Source organism: Astyanax mexicanus, chromosome 15, assembly GCF_023375975.1.
Source record: "Astyanax mexicanus isolate ESR-SI-001 chromosome 15, AstMex3_surface, whole genome shotgun sequence".
In the NCBI taxonomy this organism is placed as follows: Eukaryota; Metazoa; Chordata; class Actinopteri; order Characiformes; family Acestrorhamphidae; genus Astyanax; species Astyanax mexicanus.
In genome coordinates, this window is record NC_064422.1 from 2,906,831 (window position 1) to 2,927,500 (window position 20,670).

The 20,670-nt window shown below is 37.6% G+C and overlaps 1 protein-coding gene across 3 annotated transcripts in view; it reads right to left on the reverse strand.

The window, feature by feature from the left end:
* Window positions 1-242: 242 nt before the first annotated feature.
* Window positions 243-20,670, reverse strand: part of LOC103024180 (serine/threonine-protein kinase tousled-like 2) — a 23,410-nt gene continuing 2,982 nt past the window's right edge. The window contains exons 4-21 of one of the 3 annotated variants that reach the window (XM_022669399.2): window positions 19,543-19,606; window positions 17,445-17,488; window positions 17,220-17,318; window positions 10,607-10,693; window positions 10,388-10,480; window positions 7,227-7,337; window positions 6,338-6,474; window positions 5,765-5,917; window positions 5,583-5,649; window positions 5,030-5,127; window positions 4,867-4,948; window positions 3,133-3,224; window positions 2,669-2,758; window positions 2,175-2,344; window positions 1,721-1,859; window positions 1,422-1,533; window positions 1,214-1,321; window positions 243-661 (exon numbers count right to left, since the gene is read on the reverse strand). In XM_022669399.2, the coding sequence (XP_022525120.2) occupies window positions 485-661; window positions 1,214-1,321; window positions 1,422-1,533; window positions 1,721-1,859; window positions 2,175-2,344; window positions 2,669-2,758; window positions 3,133-3,224; window positions 4,867-4,948; window positions 5,030-5,127; window positions 5,583-5,649; window positions 5,765-5,917; window positions 6,338-6,474; window positions 7,227-7,337; window positions 10,388-10,480; window positions 10,607-10,693; window positions 17,220-17,318; window positions 17,445-17,488; window positions 19,543-19,606 (1,923 nt within the window). In that variant the 3' untranslated portion in view covers window positions 243-484. The remainder of the gene's footprint in view (window positions 662-1,213; window positions 1,322-1,421; window positions 1,534-1,720; window positions 1,860-2,174; window positions 2,345-2,668; window positions 2,759-3,132; window positions 3,225-4,866; window positions 4,949-5,029; window positions 5,128-5,582; window positions 5,650-5,764; window positions 5,918-6,337; window positions 6,475-7,226; window positions 7,338-10,387; window positions 10,481-10,606; window positions 10,694-17,219; window positions 17,319-17,444; window positions 17,489-19,542; window positions 19,607-20,670) is intronic. The other 2 variants (XM_049464619.1, XM_049464620.1) reach the window with 2 other exon arrangements.

Sequence of the window (20,670 nt, forward strand, 5' to 3'; positions counted from 1 at the left end):
TTCTATCTGAACTTTTATTGAAAAACCAAATGATAAAAATATTTATGGTAAAAAAATTAAGCTTAACATTTTAAACATGTTTAATTCCAGTTCCAACATCTGAGAATGTAATTTAAAAAAGGTTTTGTAAAAACAAACCAATAAAACAGTTCATAAAATAACAAAATGCACTGGCACCTGAACTTCACCACAATGAATGTTCAACTTTGGTCGTTAAATGAGATTCCTTCAGTTTTTTCTTTAAACATGGCCTCAGAGTTCAGACCAAAAACATCAATCTCCAACCTCTTCTAATCCTCTTTCTCACTTCTGAGTCAATGTAACCCATTCTTCTGTAGTTCCCAAGCACATATCACACATATTCCACAGGTTCTAATGTTTTTCTGCAGTGTTATTAAAGTCTTCCTCCTTTTCCCATCCCTTTTTCCTGACAGTCACATCATTGACATTTCATTTTAGAAACCTCTGCTGCACAGTGTGGGGGTCAGTTGGAGGCACTGCTGTTGTAGGAGGAGCTGGAGGTGGATGGAACGGAGGGCGGGAAGGTCGGTGGGGGGGGCACAGATTTGCGGATGTGAGGCAAGAGGAAGGGGTCGCTTGCCAGTTGGTGCACATCAATACGATCCTCCTTCCTGTAGGCCAGACAGCGACGGATAAACGCCTAGAAACCACAAAGACAATGAGTTCCAGAACCAGAGTATAAGCACTAGTAATAAGGTAGGGAACAGCTTGTATTGGATGTGAGGTGTTATCTTGTGAGTAAGGTTGAACACTGTCTAGTTTGGCTAAAATTGTCTGCAAACAGAGGGCAACTGGTGGAACTAATTCTGTTAAGCTGCACTTGTGGCATATCGGTGTAAAGCCACTAAAACACTAACTATCATGTGTGTTATTTTGGCTCCATAATAATGTCAACTGATTGATCCAAAGTGATTGCAATTGGCAGTGTAGTTTGAATGCAGACCCGTCCCCACCTAAACTTAGACAGACTTACATTTTATTTTCAGATAAAACAAAAGCTGCTGCTACCTGCTGATCTTGTATTTTTTTACTGACCCATAATGATTTATTTTATTTGTCTGGGGGTTGTGTGAGTATTCATCTTAAGCCCCTCTCCTCAAATCTACATAGTTTATACAAATTCACACAGGCTTTCATTATTGAGTGCGCATGTATTATGTTGGTGTGAGGACAGTCATCTACCAGTCTCTACCTTTGCTTCTGGAGTCACTACAGGCTTGGCAGGGAACTGAACCTCTGTGGCTTTAAGAATGGTGTTCTCCTGTATGATGTCCTGCTGGGACTGATTATGTCCAAATGGCTAAAATGAGCAAGAGAGATTTATTCATATTTTCTTAACAAAAGACCCCAAAAATAAACAAACAAATAATCAAAAAGAAACATATGGGTGTGTTGGATACCTTCTTGCCATAAACACTCTGATAGAAGATGACACCTACTGACCACACATCCACTTTATTTGAGATTTTAGGAGGCTCTTTCCCCACCACAAAACACTCTGGAGGCAGATACCTGCAGAAATAAAACAAGAAGAGATCAGGCTCTGAAATAAAACAGCAAATTCAGAGAGAGAATCACTATATATAACATACTTTCTGAACACTCATCCCTACACAACTGTTTACTATATATAAAGCAAATTATCTTTATTTTAAATATATTCAAATCTAAAGCCGGAGACTACTGTGGTGATTGTTACCAGTAGGTTCCTGCTCCTTGTGATGTGAGCTCCATGCCGTCCGCAGCGTTATAACTATCATCATCCATTATCTTTGATAGGCCAAAATCAGTGATCTTAATTTCCCCACATGCTGTGCCATTCACCAGCAATATATTACCTAAAACAGAGAAAGAGAGCTCTCTATAAAGTGAACTAAGGTACCAAAATAGACCATGTGTAATATATAAATAGCTATAAATACTGCCCTTTATAAATATTTAAATCACACAGTTCTGATCTGATTTACTGTTCTGTGAGCATCCTGACAAATGAAACATGCCAACTTTATCATCCCTTACAGGATTTAAGCTAAAGTTACCATAACATATACAAATACACTATAAAGCAATATGTAAAACCCTGTTCACTCCTGGCGTTAGCATGCGTCCTGGGTGATTGTATTTAAGGCTTTGTGCTGCACACCTGATCTCACCTGGTTTAAGGTCGTAATGTATGATTGGTGGGCGGATTTCATTCAGATATTTCAGAGCATTCACAATCTGCATGACGATGGAGCGCGCCTCTTTCTCAGACATCAGCTTGTGCTGCTTCAAGTAGAAATCCAAATCGTTCCCCTGACAGTACTCTAGAACTGTGCAGAACCTAGGCCAATACAAGAACATTTTGTAAAAATCTGAAGAGATCTGCTGGGAAATCAGCCCCACCCAGCAGCTAACCTTAAAAAGAACCACTCACTTAATCAATTACATTTATGTCTACTGCATTAAGCATTCTTTATATGCATAGCAACAGTGTCCTAATGTCCGTGAATTAAAAGAAGGATTAACTATTGCTGGTTAGCTCCTTTATGTTTTTTCCGACGGGTACTACATAAAGGATGCATTAATATCTTCAGAAATATCAGTAATAATAGAAACAATAAATCACCCATCCCTAATTAGCCAGCAAATAACGAAGAACACTTACGAGTCTGTGTCTAGTGAGAAGTAGTCGTAGAGTTTGACTATTCTTGGATGGTCCAGCTCTTTGTGAATCCTGTATTCTCTGCATGCGTGCCTGAACAACAACATGAGGCAATAAAAACGAGCACTCTCTTCACTTTCTCTATTAAAGACAGAGAGAATACTGTGCTTTTTATTGGACCCTCGTCACTCTCTATTGAAAAGCACGTATCTTCATTTGTGTAGATTTTTAGTTTACTACATAATTTAAAATCATACTAACTGTCCCTTACACTTTGTCAAAATTTCTTGAACCAATAGAAATTCTCACAAATTACTTGAAATTACATAGACTTCCATTACAAGTTAAGAAGGTTTTCTCTCTCTCCTGTAAAGTTGCTGTTTAAGAGAAACATTTTTCATTAGACAGCATCGTAAATATTACAATTATCCACTAAAACAGCGTTTAACACACTAACAGCAGCTTACTTGTGATAGTTTGCCTTTTTCTCTTCTCTCCAGTTCTTGTTAAGCTGGTGGATTTTAACAGCCACATATCGCTGCTCAGTTAGATCAAACGCCTGCAATTTAAAAAACAAACAAAATAATTACAATATAAATATAATTACAATATAAACAATATAATTACTACTGACAAAGCTGGCAACGTGTCATTAAAATGTCTAACTAGCAAAGACACCAAAGATGCACGATATTGGAATTATATCGTATCGGCCATTAATTTGCAGATTAAGCTGATATGGACAATATTTCAAACTGATATATTCTAATGTATTTATTGTATGCTGGAAAAGGACCACGCAACGCCAGCAACGCACCTACAACGGGCTGACATTGGCCTCGCTACTGTAACATTCACTGATTAAAGCAAATTGTTATTTAATTTTATTAGATTTAAAATGATACCAGGGTCTGTAAGATCTACATGTGTATGTTGGCTGTCACACACACACACATATATATATATATATATAGTGTGTGTGTGTGTGTGTGTATATTATTCCAGGGCCCCTCAGGATAACAAGGTATTTGCAGCTACTGGACATCAGTGTGAATCGTGTGTTTAAAGCCCGAGCTGACTGAAAGGCTTAGATGAAATAGTTAATGCCAGGCACTGTGCAATTGTTTTAATTGGGTGTGTTGTGGAGAGTTCATGCTGCACATCTGAATCGTTAGTTATGTACGAACAATGCCTGCGATTCATACACTCATACTGTAATCTCACTGACATGCTGCGACATAGGGGCTCACACTGCACGTCAAACACAACGAGCTCTTTCTGCTTACAGGCGCTCGGTTCAGCTGAACAGATCACCCTGCTAAATGTTGAGAAAGTGCATAACTTTGTTAACTTGTGCTTTGTTGTGCGCTAAAATTCCACGTAGGCCTGTCAAGATAACAACATTTTCAGGACGATATATTTTCCCAGAAATAATTGTGATAAACGATAATATTGTCATTTTAAAGCACCACTATAGAAAATGCTTTTTTCTGCTTCTGGGCTCCCAAAGGTGCTTTAAGACAATGTTCCACACTAATAATATACTAGCATAACACTATTACACCATTTTACTGTAAACTAACTTTCTATTATTAGGAATAAACATTGGGCTTGCAATTAATATCCTAAATAACTAAAACAAATAAAGTACAACCACCGTGGGACTGAGAACACTGCATTAAATATAAAAAAAATAAGTAACATATAGATTCAAGTTTTAAACATTCACATATTTTTTTTTTTACTCAAAAGCACTTGCAGATTCTTTTCTCTGATCATATATATATATATATATATATATATATATATATATATATATATGACACACCTGTGACTGGTGGATGGTTTATCCCAGCAAAGAAGTGCTCACTAACACAAATTTAGAGCCAATTGTAGATAAACAGTTTCAGTGTGGAAAATGACCCTTATTAACAGGAAGCAGAGATAAAGGACAAAAAATAATAATATACCTGTTGACTAATCTAAAAAAAAAACATTTTACTAAAATAATTAATGAAATAATCATTGTTTGCAGCCATTAGCATCTACACTTGAGGTTTAATTTTGTCTATTCTATGGCAAATATTTGGATACCTCATATATAGTAAATGTGTAAAGATATAAACACAAAATACAAACAATACAATACAAATAAAGAATATCCTAAAGCTTGTTAAAAGGCTTTTATATGTAAATCTCACTTTGTAGACTTCACTGAAACCTCCTCTGCCCAGCAAGTGTAGCAGCAGGTATCGATCATTCAGCGTTGGGTGATCTTTAAACCTGCAGGGAAGAAGTTACAATTAGCATTAAATTCAACCAAAACTTGAATAAACACACATACATGTTTGGCTTATCTCGTACTGGGAGCTGTCTTCGTTGTGTACTCTCTTCAGCTCACGTATGTGGAGGTTCCTTACACGCTCCAACCGCTCCAGCTCCGCTTGGATCTCTGCCTCTTCCTGTGAAACAGATCAACACACAACAAATTATTCATTAAACACGTGATACTAATTGGAATAAAGATAATCTTAAAAGAAACAGCCTGGTGTAAACTAGTTTACAGATATCAAAACATGTTTGGTGTCTAAAGAGATGATTAATTTTAAACTGGAACTAAGGCAATAATGCTCATAATTGCCTTTATATATATATATATATATATACATACTAATTTTCATTCATAATTTCACGTTTCACATGTTTAATTTTCACACAGATATATTTTATTTATCTGAGATATAGCTGTATTGGGGTTACCTACACACACACAGATATTGTGTAGGTAGATGAAAAGGGTTGTGCAGATTCCTGCATTCATTAAAACAAACCTCTGGATTAACCCCATTTAATGTAAATTATATTTTTGCCCCACTATTGCCAAAACCATAGAAATGCCAGAAGAAACATAGAATACCTTTTTTAAGTAACCAAGCCTCAGCTTGAAAATCTCTTCTTGCTCATGATACTCCGCAAGAGACAGCCTGTGAACAACACATTCCTTTTTAAACACACTGGTAAAAACCATTTACAAAGAAACTGTAAAAAAGAAACAGAAAGAGAGATGGGGAGAGGAGGAGGGAGCGATATCTAACATACGCTTCATTCTCTGCTCCGTTGCTCTTGATTTTTCGCTTATTTGGCTCAAGGCTAGGAGGTGGGATTTGGGCCACGGAGGGTGGTTTTCTCTTCCCTAGAAGCTTCCTCTGCCGCTCAATTTCCTCACGATCTGCGTTTATTCGCTCCTGCTGCCTGTCAGGTTATAGATAAAGAAATAAGTTCTTACTTAACAACATACAACATACACCTATGTGCTGGACAAACACTGAGGACTGAAAACATCTGACTGCAACCATTAAAATTAATATTACTTAGATTTGGTAGTTGCTAATTCCCAAGCAGAGCCCCCTCTATTACACAAAGTTAGCAGCACTAGATAATGAGGCTTGTGATATTCTGCTGATAGTAACATTGCTAGCATTGCAAAACTCCTTCCCTGACCAGTTCAAAACGCTTTGAGTAGACTGGTTCTGTTCCAGCAACAAAAGGAGTATGATTATATCTAGTATGTTGCACTGGTTATAACACTGGTTATTTTAACTAATTTTAACTTCTTTAATTTTTTATGATGCAGCCCTAAATTATACAGGCAAGAAGAAAGGGGAGGTTTACTTAATGAGGTTCTGAAAGGCGTATCCATCCTTCCACTGTTCAGTGAAAGACGCACCATGTCTGACAGTGGTGAACTGACCCAATCTGAGCCGGTCCTGCATGCTCTTATCCCGACAAGACATTTTCTCCTGCTTAGACTGACACACACACACACACACAGAAAGAGAGAGAGAACAGGTGCAAAAACATTGCTTAATTAGGAAATAGCACCCCCTGCTGGGCTGGGGAACCTACAAAGATGAGTTTTTCCATATTCCAGACAACAAGAAATTTTGTAAGTAAATGATGTGGGGTTGCTGCAGTTGGTCAGGTGACAATTCCAAGATGACAAAATATCAGGATTCATGGGGCTGATCACTGTAAAAGAGTGATACGGGGAGCATGAGATCATCATTTTCACACATGGATTGTTCCCCACAGAGTCCAGACCTTAACCTCATTGAGAGTCTTTGGGATGTGCTGGAGAAGAGTTTGTGCAGCGCTCAGAATCTACCATCATTAACGCTGCAAGATCTTGGTGAAAAATTAATGCAACACTGGATTGAAATAAATCTTGTAACACTGCAGAAGCTTATAGAAACAATGCCACAGTGAATGTGTTCCGCAATCTAAGCTAAAGGCAGTCCAATGAAGTATTACAGTGTGTGAAGTATTACAGTGTTTTGGCCATACAGTAAATACACACACACACACACACACACACACACACACAGAAACACACACATCACTGAAAAAGCTTAGTTTTGGATGTCTTGGTATTTTCTCTGCTAAAGCTGACCTGATCCAGTTAAAAGTCTGTTACCAACTCCTGACTGGGTCCATGTTCTTTGGATACAAATCTCAATAGACATGCATTTATTTTTTTCAAAGCATAGTTATGTTTACTCACCTTTTCTATAAGAAGCTTCTTGCTCATGGTGACGCACTTGTTGAGTCGCTCTTTAAACCGTTCCAGAATTTTCTGCTGCTCATCGATCTGCCTCCTCAAGTCACAGTTTCCCTAAAGACAAAGATGAATGCATTTTCAGCACCTTATACCCAATACATATGTATTGCATGACAAGAAGCATGTCTGGGTCAAATGCTGGCATGATTCCTTTTAGAACAACAAAGCACAACGAGAATGAAACTTTATTTACAGAACACCAATACTATATTACTGATAAAGCCAAAATATATAAAGTGCTAAAAAGATATCCATTCAAATTCAGTTTGGAAGAAATTACATTTATGGAATTTTAGCTGACACTCTTATCCAAAGTGAATTACAAGGTTATTTCTATTACAGGGGTGGGTGAACGTAGTGTTAGGAGTCTTGCCCATGTACTCTTATTGGTGTAGTCCAGCACAGTCACCCAGACCAGGAATTGAACCCCAGTCTGCCACTTTTTATTTACCTTTTCTTAAGCACTTTAGATGGTCTTTTTCCAAAAGCACAATGTATTTTTTTTATATATCCCTTGTTTTTAGGCTACTTGGAAAAAAAGATTGAATTTGAGGAACTGTTTAATATATATATATATATATATATATTAGAGCTGGGCGATTAATCGATTTTATTAATTAATTCGAATTTACAGATTTTCTCTGAGTTTTAATTTTCACCACCGACGCTCCCCTGAGCTTAGCCCCGCCCCTCTCTCCCTCTCTCCCTCCCTTCATCCTTCCCTCCTATGTTATATCCTTCCTATGTTACAGCTGGGCGATATTGTCCAAAAAAAAAAAAAAATCAGATTTTTTCCATTTAATATATATAAAATTTAGTTTTATATATATATTTTAGTTTATAATTAATATAATTTGAAATGACTTTCAGTTGTTTAGTCTACTCTAATATACAGGATACGGCACTGAATTATAAAAGTACCAATATAAAATCTGGAACATGTAGCTTTGTCTCAAATGTATCTTTTTAAAATTACGTTATGGGATGGAAAAAATAGAGATATAAATCGTATATACAGATATAGAGATATAGTTTTAGATCTATATCGCCCAGTCCTAGTTTCAGTCAAAACTATACCCATATTTGATGGCACGTATAATCAAAATCTCTAGCTCATCCCATGGGCGTGGTAGTGGGGGGAAAAGTGGACCTGGCTACCCAGGGCCCGAGTAGGAAAAGGGGCCCATGAAAATCCTGACGTTTTTAATTTGAATGAACTGGACCCTCCAATAATAATAAAAAATATATATATTATTTATTAATTAACATTTAAAATATATTGATAACATCAACTGAGGAAATGAACTTTAGTCACAGTCCTCTCAACAAATTGGACATTCTGGGGGTTTAGTGGTTTAGTCTGCCCTGCAGCGACTGGCTGCAAGTGTTACGTCAGTCAGCCCAGACTGAAAGACTGGCCAAAAAGACAAAAAAGCATAAATCAGATTATCAAAAAGAAGAAAAAAGACAGAATGAGGGAAGGCGAACTTGCTTGTTATGCAAAACCAATTAAAATGAACGTAGTCCACTCCAGACAGCTGCTGCTGGTGTTTGTATGCTCACGTGAGAAAGAGAGAGAGAGCGAGCTGCTGACTGGTAGAATTGCTGCTTAAATGTGAGTGGTTAAGGTGTTAAAGTAAGTTAGCATTTGGTGCAGTGCGTGTGCTATAGCCAATTGTTTAATAACACAGCAGAGCTGAAAGTGTTGAGACTTAATAACGTTAAATAATCCACCTAGTAATATTTCTGCTGCATATATTAACATGTAAATAGCCTACCAATATCACTGTAGCTCTCTAGTGCACACTAGTAATATATTAAGCAAAAAAGCAATTCATGATTTTTGTCTGGTAAAAAGAATTAGCCTTGCAGTGCTGTGCTTAAAAGCTACTGTCTGCAATAGTGCTGGGCGATATGGGAAAAATCATACATGACGAAATGGATTTTTTTTATATCACGATAAGGATATATATCATGATATACCACATTTGAGTATGTTTTCAGTAATTCTTCGAAAAATACGGCAAAATAATATCATTGCTTACTTACTTATTATATTTACTTATAAATAAATTAACAAACATGAAAATGAGGATTATGATTTTTGCCGTACATTTTTGCCAGGGAAAGAGAGAAAGAGAGATGTAGGTGGTGAGAACATATGCTTGTAGATGTGTTTGAGAATAAGTTAGTGAGGAGGCTGGGGAGAGAGAAAAGGAGGGAAATGCAGAGGAGTTGTTGTCAGAAGACTTTGCAAACAAAAAGACCTGTCAGTGGGCATTTACTGGGATGTAAATTACATCTTTACAGATTTATTTCTTTTTTCTGCAAGTTGAAGAACAATTTGACAGTGCACATGTTTTACTATCGCAGGTTAAGATGTCCTAGGCCTTTGATGTAAAAAAGCAGAAATCAATCACAACTTATTTTTTTCACGTTGAAACAAATTTTTTTTATGTTGATTTCTACTGTACCTTTTCATTACAAAAGTAATGTAGCTTATTTGATTTGAGTTGTACCTTTCTCGTGTTTAAGAGTAAATGTTTTTTTAAATCAAAATTTGCATGTGTCATGAATCAAAACGTTAGTACATAAACCAGATGTACACTAATGTTTTAGGTATTTGAGCACAAGTAGGCCAAATGCATCAATACAGGTGGTGAATGAAAGACCCCCCTTTTTTTTTTGCTCATGTTACTGTGCACGTACTGGAATCGATAGGGCCCCACTGACATAGAGAGTGTAGAGGGCCCAGACTTTGCTGCTACGCCCCTGATCATCCTTAACGTACTGGAGATCCATCATTAAAGAGAACACAGTTCCACTGCTCCACAGCTCCATTCATTAGAAGGAGTATCCACAAACATTCTGACATCTAATGGTGGACTATTAGATTTCAGCTGTCAAAAGAGTGATCAATTAAAAATCTAAATAAAAAAAAACTAAATCAACACTGTTTTTAAAAACCTATACAGTATTGTAAAACACAATATTGCGATACAATACGATATCAATGTTTTCTTAGACCTGTATTGGGCTTGTGTTCTTGACACTGAAATTTAATTTTTAAATGTTGGCTCAGGCTTAATCAGGATCTAGCTTACCCGTAACAGGTCATCTATTCGGCCCTCCTTCTTCTCCACGTCTGAGTTCTTGTTGTTTTCCAGTGCCAGGAGCTTATCCACGGTCAGATCAGTCTGCATCCACACAGAAAGTGGAGGAGTAATGGCGGAAAACAGTAAAAGACAGAGGACACAAACATTTAGTGGCTTAACATTTAGCAGCCTCCGCCTTAACTGTAGCTGTGCATTTCTACAGCTCACCTGTGCAGCTCTGTGTGAGGAGTTTGCTGAGCTCATAGTAAAATCAGCGTTGGCAGGGATAATGGAGGGAGGACTGCACTGCTGAACCTAAAAAAATAATCATAATAATATACAAAAATATTGTTTTCCTCTAACAAACCTGTGACGCCTTCACAGAACAGCTGCAGGTATACTAAGATTAAATTACACACAGGTGGACTATATGTGGTGATTTCTGAAGACTTGGTTACACTGGATTTTATTTAGGGATATCGAAGTACAGGAAGGTCAATACAAATGTATGATGCACATTTTTTTGTTTGTTTTTTTTTAATTACAGTTTTTCTCAGTCGATTTGGTTCATTTCTCACATCCTGATTTACATTCGCATCACAACAAGTGCATTTCTCAAAACAGTGCAAACAGCAAAACTCAATAAAATACCTGCAAAAGCACACAGCTCACTCAGAATTGGTTGTTTTTGCTTCATAACAAATATTTATTTCAATCAACTCGTCAGTGCCATCAGAACGTCTAGTCTGTGCCTATGAACAAGGCAGTCAAAATACTTGTTGTCAATGCAACAGTGTATAGTGTAAGTATATTCTGATGGAAACAAACTTTTGAGTTGAATCAAATAAATTAAAACTGTACGTTACACATAAAATACAAACTAACACGAAACATTGTTAATCATGACTGTATTTGGGAGACTGACGTCTGTTTGGCAGCACTCTATACAAAACACAAGGGAAAATCTACAAAATTATAAATTTACTCTAAACATTCAAAACTACCTGAGACAACAACTTAAGGAATTACAGTGTTTTCTTTTTTATACATTCTGACTCTCCTCTCTGTTGGGCCGCATGTTTTCATTCACGTCACACTGAATATCTTTCTTTGCAATGCAGTGTGGAAAAAATCTCCTGGCAAATTCACAAATTCCCCTAATTAACTAAAAGCCAAGATTCACCTGAGGACAATTTCATTAATTTAGGATAAATTACCAAAAAAGTTTAATAGTAATGTATAAATTATGCATAAGAGATTATGACAACATGTAATGGCCTAGGCAATAAGCGAAAGCCTAATTGTTTTGGAGGGTAAGACAATTCAACAGATAATCAGTACAACATATTGTGATGTGCATGACATAAGCAATGGATAATGCAAAAAACAGCTAAGAATTTTACAAGACCATTTGCATGAATGACAAATGCATTTGCAATAGTGCTGGGCGATATGGGAAAAATCATATATGACGATATGGATTTTTTATATCACGATAAGGATATATATCACAATGAACCACATTTGAGTATTTTTCAGTTATTCTTCCAAACATATGACAAAATAATATCATTGCTTACTTATTATATTTATTTATATTTATAATTAACAAACATGAAAATGAGGGTATTCAATCTGTAACTTCAGTTTGTTTTAGTTTTTTCTTTTAATTACCGTTTTTATTAGTTTCAGTTAAGGAGAACTTTCACTTTCAGTTTTTGTTATTTCGTTCGTTTTCGTTAACAATAATACTTGGTTACTTAGCTATATGATGATTATCAGGCCATAGCTTTATATAAAATAAAAATAGTATTAAAAAACAGATGACTACCTCACAGACTACAGGTCCTTCTCAAAAAATTAGCATATTGTGATAAAGTTAATTATTTTTAGTTAAAGTTAGTTATTATGTACTGATAAACATTTGACTTCCATATATTTTAGATTCATTACACACAGCTGAAGTAGTTCAAGCCTTTTATCGTTTTAATATTGATGATTTTGGCAAACAAGTAAAGAAAAAACAAAAACGGAGTGTCTATTTGCACCCGGGTGCAAATAGCACGTGCCACACAGCAAGGCTATTTTCACCCCTTAATTAAAAAAAAAAAGAAAGAGAACTCAATGCGAGGGAGCGAAAAGGCGCAAATTCACAGATGGGGAAACGGAGACCATAGGAAATGGTAAGCAGAATTTGGTTATTATTTATGTATAAAAGGCCCATCACTCAATTTAACTCTACATTTTAAGATAAATATTTAAGACAGAGTGTGAGAATTATTATCTATCGAACACTGTTGACTGAAAACGAATAAACTAAGCTAGTGTTTTGGTGGATCTCAGTTTAAGTTATTTGATTGAATTAAAGTTTGAGGCAGTTAGGTAACTTGTATCTAACCTTATCTTAGTTATTAAGTAAAAAGTTTTGTATTTTGTTGCTTATTCTGATTAATTTAGCTAGGGTTACACTGCTATGTACACCCGGGTGCAAATAGCACACACTGCTATGTACACCCGGGTGCAAATAGCACACACTGCTGCATACACCCGGGTGCAAATAGCATGTGCCAAACAAAAATCTAAAAAAATTAGCATATTTCATCCCACCAATAAAAGAAAAGTGTTTTTAATACAAAAAAAAAAAAGTCAACTTTCAAATAATTATGTTCAGTTATGCACTCAATACTTGGTCTGTAATCCTTTTGCAGAAATGACTGCTTCAATGCGGCATGGCATGGAGCCAATCAGCCTGTGGCACTGCTGAGGTGTTCTGGAGGCCCAGGATGCTTCTTAAGCTCATCCAGAGTGTTGGGTCTTGCGTCTCTCAACTTGCAGATGGAAGCATGAAGTGCTCCAAAATCTCCTGATAGCTAGCTGCATTGACCCTGCTCTTGATAAAACACAGTGGACCAACACCAGCAGCTGACATGGCACCCCAGACCATCTCTGACTGTGGGTACTTGACACTGGACTTCAGGCATTTTGGTATTTCCTTCTCCCCAGTCTTCCTCCAGACTCTGAATGAATGACATGCAGAAACTGAGCAACAGTCCAGTGCTGCTTCTCTGTAGCTCAGGTCAGGCCCTCTGCCGCTGTTTCTGGTTCAAAAGTGGCTTGACCTGGGGAATGCGGCACCTGTAGCCCATGTCCTGCACACGCCTGTGCACGGTGGCTCTGGATGTTTCTACTCCAGACTCAGTCCACTGCTTCCGCAGGTCCCCCAAGGTCTGGAATCGGCCCTTCTCCACAATCTTCCTCAGGGTCCGGTCACCTCTTCTCGTTCTGCAGCGTTTTCTGCCACACTTTTTCCTTCACACAGACTTCCCACTGAGGTGCCTTGATACAGCACTCTGGGAACAGCCTATTCGTTCAGAAATTTCTTTCTGTGTCTTACCCTCTTGCTTGAGGGTGTCAGTGATGGCCTTCTGGACAGCAGTCAGGTCGGCATCTTACCCATGATTGCGGTTTTGAGTAATGAACCAGGCTGGGAGTTTTTAAAAGCCTCAGGAATCTTTTGCAGGTGTTTAGAGTTAATTCGTTGATTCAGATGATTCGGTTAATAGCTCGTTCAGAGAACCTTTTCATGATATGCTAATTTTTTGTGAGATTTGTGAGGAATTTGGGGTTTTCATGAGCTGTATGCCAAAATCATCAGTATTAAAACAATAAAAGACCTGACATATTTCAGGTGATGTGCAATAAATCTAAAATATATGAAAGTTTAATTTTTATGATTTCATTATTGAAAAAAATGAACTTTATCACAATATGCAAATTTTTTGAGAAGAACCTGTATTTCCTGGAGCCCGGACCCGGCAGAGGAAAGTAATGAGAAATCTCGGGTCGGGAACGGGCAGAGAAATAAAAGTATCCTGCTATTTAAAAGAATGAAAAATTAATAACAATAAGAATATAGATCTGCCTGAACGAGAAGCCTGACTGACCTGACGCCCGAATTTGGACCGCTGTCCTGGCGCTGTTGGGTCGGCTGAAAAAAACGGTCTGTGACGTGGCGTAGAACTGTGCTCAATGTAACAAATCACACTGTGATTTTTGTGCTGATGAAAAAGTTACAGCTCATCCGCGCGTTTAAAGCTCTGCAGGTGGATTAATGTCAGCGTATAAATCGCATGCGTTTTTCTACTGGACAAACCATTCAAACATGCAGATGAGCTCTCCACACCGATTAAAAAAATAAATAAATAAAAATAAAAAAAATCACACAGTGTCTGGGCGTTTTAGGGCCATACAAAAAATAAATAACAGTTCAACAGTTCACTTCGAGAATAAAGTCGTAATATTACGATAATAAAGTCATTCGCCATTTATCTATTTATTATCTACATTTATAACCTGCGGATTATTAATGTAGTGTTACAGTTAGATAAAACAGTGTCCAGATTTTCTCATGGTGGCGTAGTCGAGCCTTCAGCACCCCTGCCGTGAGAAGCCTCCCGTGTGGGGAAAGCGTGTGCTGCTGCGTGGACATTTCCTGCCTTTTAGTTTGTTTTTTGTGACCAAAGGAACAGAAATACAGTTAATTCCAGTAATTAATCAAGGAAATAAACATTTTACTAATGCAGGATGACTGTGTATCATAAACTATATCAAGATTAAATATACTGTGTGAAGTATACGTGATATGCACGTCAATTATCTCCACAATGTGGAATTGTGCTTAAAACAGAAAAATAGATATGAAATAGGAAAATAACCAACTAGACTAAGCTCAAAATGCTAAACCAAGGAATTCTAAAACAGCAAAACGAAATAGTGAACACACAGATACAAAAATAAATAGAATAGAAAAAAACAAAAAGTAAATAAACTGTTTCTGGGCGACACCACCAAATAAAGAAATAATAATAAAAAAAAAATAAAGAAAGTTGTACTAATCTCAAAGCAGTAACTTAACAGACAGGATCTAAAGCTTTACCAGCGCTATGAGACGCAACACCTAGAAAACAGAAGGAGCAGCGGCAGCGTGACGCTTCTAGTGAAATAATTAAAATTATAATCAAAATTATTACATGGCGGTATTACCGTATACCGCTATCTAATCTGACGATGTATGACGGTATGAAAAAGTTCAATACCGCCCCACTCTAATTTCCTTTAATAATTGATGAAATTACTGTAGAAACGATAGGGACGATAGAAGGTAAGTAGCACGATAAACACTTTTCTATTGTCCCCACGATATATATCGTCATATCGCACAGCACTAATTTGCAATTTCAGAAACACAATGAGAAATGCAATTATGATGTGCACAAGTGACAAACAAATATGGAGACTGAATGAACTGTTTTGAGAATTTTAATTCTGATCTGAGAAATGTACCAAACCAACTGAGAAAAACTATAAAAATGTTAAATTGTATAATTTTCTTGCCATTTTACAATTGCTTGCTACTCTGTTTTAGTATATCACATACAAACCCAATACAATATATTTAAGTTCGTGGGTGTAATGTGAAAAATGTAAAGAAATTGATTTTTCAAGGCGCTGAATATATTCAGCCTCTGGTAAGAAAATAAAGCTCATGTTAGTAGGAGGCACTAAATATATTCTGTAAAGGGCCACTGTAACTGTAGCTCTAAGATTTCATTTCAATTTTTAATTAGCTCTTATCAAACTTTACACAACGGACTGTGTTCTCAAAAACCTGCAACCACGGCAGGCAGAAAACAGTGGGCTAAATATGTAAAAGCAAACAAACAGACTGGCACGGAGTTTAAGAAGAAGGCAAAAAACAGACCATTACAAAAACAAAGTATATTGGAAATCGATTTTTAAGCATCTTAGGGTTAAGACTATCCAAACTGTTATAAATCATCTTTGAGCTAATGTAAAGTTAGGTCCAGAAATATTTTGACAGTGACACAATCTTCATGATTGGGGCTCTGTGTACCGCCACACTGAATTAGTAATGAAAGAACTGAGATTTAAATAAACTGTAGACTTTCAGGTTTAATTCAAGGGATAAATAACAATATCCTCTGAAACGTTTATGAACAGCAGACATTTTCCCACAAGGCCTAGTCATTTCAGGGGCCCAAAAGTAATTGGACAAATGAACTTTACCATTGATTAAATTTTTCATACTTAATTGAGAATCCTTTGTCTGCCTAAAGTCTGGAACCCATGGACATCACCAAACACTGGTTTTCCTCCTTTATGATGCTTTGCCAGGCTATTACTGCAGGTCTTTAGTTGTTGCTGTTTGGTCTTTCTGCCTTTAACTTTGTCTTAAGCGAGTAATGCTGCTTGATCAGGTTGAGATATGCGGATTGAATTCTGTGATTACCCTCCACTGTTGTCTCCTTTGGACATGCAGGGTTTTGTTTTGGAGTTCCCGAGCTCACCATTGCGCTCTTAATTTCTGAGAATGTACCAAATGCCACTCCTGGAATCAGCTCCAGACCTTATCGCTTAACTGATGTTGGATTAATGAGGCAATAGCCCATTGAGTCCATAAAATAGCTTTAGAAATCATTTGTCCAATTACTTTTGAGTAGGGGTGTGACGAGATCTCGTGGCACGAGATCTCTCGAGATTAAATAATATTGCACGCCCCAATTTTCAGTTTTTTATTTCTAAAAAAAGGTTAAAACATCCAATAAATTTTGTTCCACTTCACGGTTGTTGTCGATTCTTCATATTTTTATGTTTAAAGCCTTAAATGTGGCAAAAGGTTAAAAAGTTCAAGGGGGCCAAATACTTTTGGAAGGCACTGTATTTTGTTCAGAGAGAGCTTTACTCTTTCACCAGAGGCTGAATACTGCACTGTACTGAGAGCGAGTAGATAGGGTGTGCATGTACGGGTGCACTGGCTCACCAGTGCTGCAGGGTTTGAGAGCGAGTGCTGTGGAGAAGAGCGGACGAGCGGTGGAATTCCCCGCGCCGGACTGGTCCCAGGACAGCTGCCCCCCGCAAACTGACACAGAGCAGCAGAGTGAAGCCGAAAGAGCGGTAAAGAATAAAAACAGAAAAACAAAGAAAAACCAAGCAGAAACCAGAAGCTCCTTCTTACAAACACAGAACATTCCATCCAGCTACTCACCTCAAAGTAATCACTAATCTTAGGCCCTCGAGCCCCTGCTTTCACTGTGAGACAGAAGAAAATAATAGATCTCTTTCCAAAACATTCAAAACTGGAGAGATTTGGGTTGTTAGTAGTTGTTAGTTTAAAGTAGTGCAAAAAGTAGTAAGTATCAGAGCCTCATTTGCGATTATGAGTAAATATGTAAATGAGCATAGTATCGGTCAATATTGGTCAATACAGTATTGTTATTCATGCATCTTTAATGTAGATGTAGTTAACGTGATTAAAGATGTTTTGCGCCCATTGCAGCCTCAGCTTTCTGTTGGATGTTGGATGACAGATTTGGAACCTTTTTTTCTGCTGCTTTTGTCTGCATCTCAAGAATTACAGTGGTGTATTTTCTGCTCACTACAAATTACACAGTGTTTGGTAATTCAAGTTACTGTATCGTTTCTACCGGCTCCTACCAGTCTGACCCAAGTAGCTCCCACCTGTAAGCAGTTTCCACCTGCAGAACTGTCTCTAACTGGATGTGGTTCCATTATTGCAATTTAAGTAAACTCTACTGCTGTGCTCAAAATCTCAGGAGATCGGCAGCTCTAGAAAGCATGGCCTGAGAAAGCTGATCCACATCTGCAGGGCTTTTGCACTGCACTGCTGCCATACAAGAATGTGTAGGTCCTCAGTGTGTGTATATACTGTTTTTAGCATCAGTCACAATAGATTATCAGATAGTATTGAGTTTTTATTATATGTTAATTATCATATACCGTATTTTTCGGACTATAAGGCGCACCGTATTATAAGACGCACTATCAAAGAACGCCTATTTTCTGCTATTTTTCCATACATAGGGCGCATCGCATTATAAGGCGCGTTAAGTGACACTAGAAAGGGTGCCTATATCAAAGTGAACAGGGGTGGCGCCATGTTTCCCTTCCCCCACCGGGGGTGGTCGCTTGCCGGTGGAGCGTCTCAGTATATATAAATCTAGCTATTTCAAAGTCAAACGAGTGCTGGATATTAATCTACACAGATTCCTCTCCTGAAAACTGTTTATTTGGGTGAGTAACGTGCTTCAGTTTATTTACAGTAAGCTTAGATTTCCAGATGTCCACTAAGGCTTGCTGCACCAGCGTTAGCATAGCTATCCGCTAGCACGCTAGCTAGTCACCTAAACTAGTAAAGTTAACCCAAACTTAAACGACAGCGTTACACTGAGTAATCCTGCGTGTTCTGGTAAGACAGTGAGATATTAGCTAGCGATTCGTCCACCGTAGCTTGTTTTAACACTGTAAACAAGCAGATTACAGGCTGATAAAACTCACCTCTGAGAGAGTTAGCGCTTAGCATCTAGCTAATGCTAGCCAGGCAAAGCAGCACAGACTTACAGGCCGATAACTCACCTCTGAACGGTGAACGCTTAGCGATTAGCATCTAACTCTAATAATACTGCTCCAGCAGTATTAAAAGTGCTAAATTTAGAAAATACTGATCTCTGAACAGTGAAAAAGCTAGCTAGCTAAGCGGTTAGCATCTAGCTATTGCTGCTCCAGCCTCGGAGCGGCACGGCTCTGCACCGGAGTGTGTGTTTACTGCTCCTTACACCTGACGGGTAAAATTTAGATAATACTGATCTCTGAACAGTGAATAAGCTAGCTAATGCTATTTGCTGCTCCAGCCTCGGAGCTGCACGGCTCTGGACTCTGTATAGCACTGAAACTCTGTATAACGCTGCACGGAGTGTGTGTTTACTGCTCCTTACAACCTGACGAGTAAAATTTAGATAATACTGATCTCAGTGAATAAGCTAGCTAGCTTAGCGGTTAGCATCTAGCTAATGCTATTGCTGCTCAGCCTCGGAGCTGCACGGCTCTGGACTCTGTATAGCACTGAAACTCTCTATAACGCTGCACGGAGTGTGTGTTTACTGCTCCTTACAACCTGACGAGTAAAATCCATACAAAAGGCGCACCGTATTATAAGACGCACTGTCAATTTTTGTGAAAATTAAAAGTTTTTAAGTGCGCCTTATAGTCCGAAAAATACGGTAGTCCATCTGCTTTCCTAGTGTCAACTAATATCCATTAGAAGGCTACGTTGAAAAAGATTTTACCCTGGTCGTAATTCTCTCCTTTTCTTTTCCTTGTTCGCTGTTCACCGCTCTTCTTCTCTGGCGTCTGTTATCAAACACACAAATAAATAGCATTACAATGAGTAGAGTCCAAACTAAATTAAGCAATATAAACTGTGTAATTGTTGTTAACATTCACAGCGTTTTTTTCTTAATTTCAAAAAATTAAGTGCATCAATACTTTGTCCCATTCTTCAAAACTACATACATACTACATCGTACATTCTTTAGGAGGGTCATCCCAGGACTCCAGACTGTCCATTCCAATAGTAGCAGTTCAGTCCCTTGCCTTCTTTTTCAGCCTTGACTTTGTAATGTGTGCAGTGTGTGGGCTTCTCTTGCTAAAAAATGTATGGACATCCAGGAGGAGATATGATCTTGTAGACACATATTTCTCAAATGTTCAGACTCACTGCCTCCTTTTCATCTTTATTAACATCATACATTTCTTCAAAAGGAATACTGATCAGTCTGACCACACTACACTGTGTTTCCACTGCGGATGGTACATTATCCTATCCGAGAACAGTAGAGAAGTGGGTGGAGCTTCTGGACATGGTGAACATAAGGCTTGTGTTGTGTGCTGTAAAGTTGTAAGTTGTATTAGTGAATAAAGTAACTCTGTATTGTAGAGATTGTTGGTAATAAAGGTTTATAAAATAATCTCTTGTTCATGTGCTTTTATCAGCTATGGTTGAATGACTGTTCTTGATTCAGTGTGTCTAAGGGATCAGAGCTACAGTTGTTAAAACCCTCCTGATTCTCTGAATTGCTTCTAAGCTTTTAGTGGATACTGCTTTTGTGTCATTACAAATCATTTTCTGGATTGTGTTGCTGGACTGAAATGCAGAAATTATGTTTGTTAAGAAATTAACTGAAGCAAATGAAATTGAGCAGACAAATCATAAGATATCCTAAATTAATCCTGCCTGACATGATTTTATACTGTACAAATTGGTCAAATGGGATAATGTATACTGTACTTTGTATTGTACTTTATGTATTTCCATATAGAATAAGCCAGAAAAATAAATAAAATATAATCAAATAGTTGCAGACATGTGAGGGGTGTATTTCTGAAACAATATTTTAGCTGGTTTACTTTAGCAC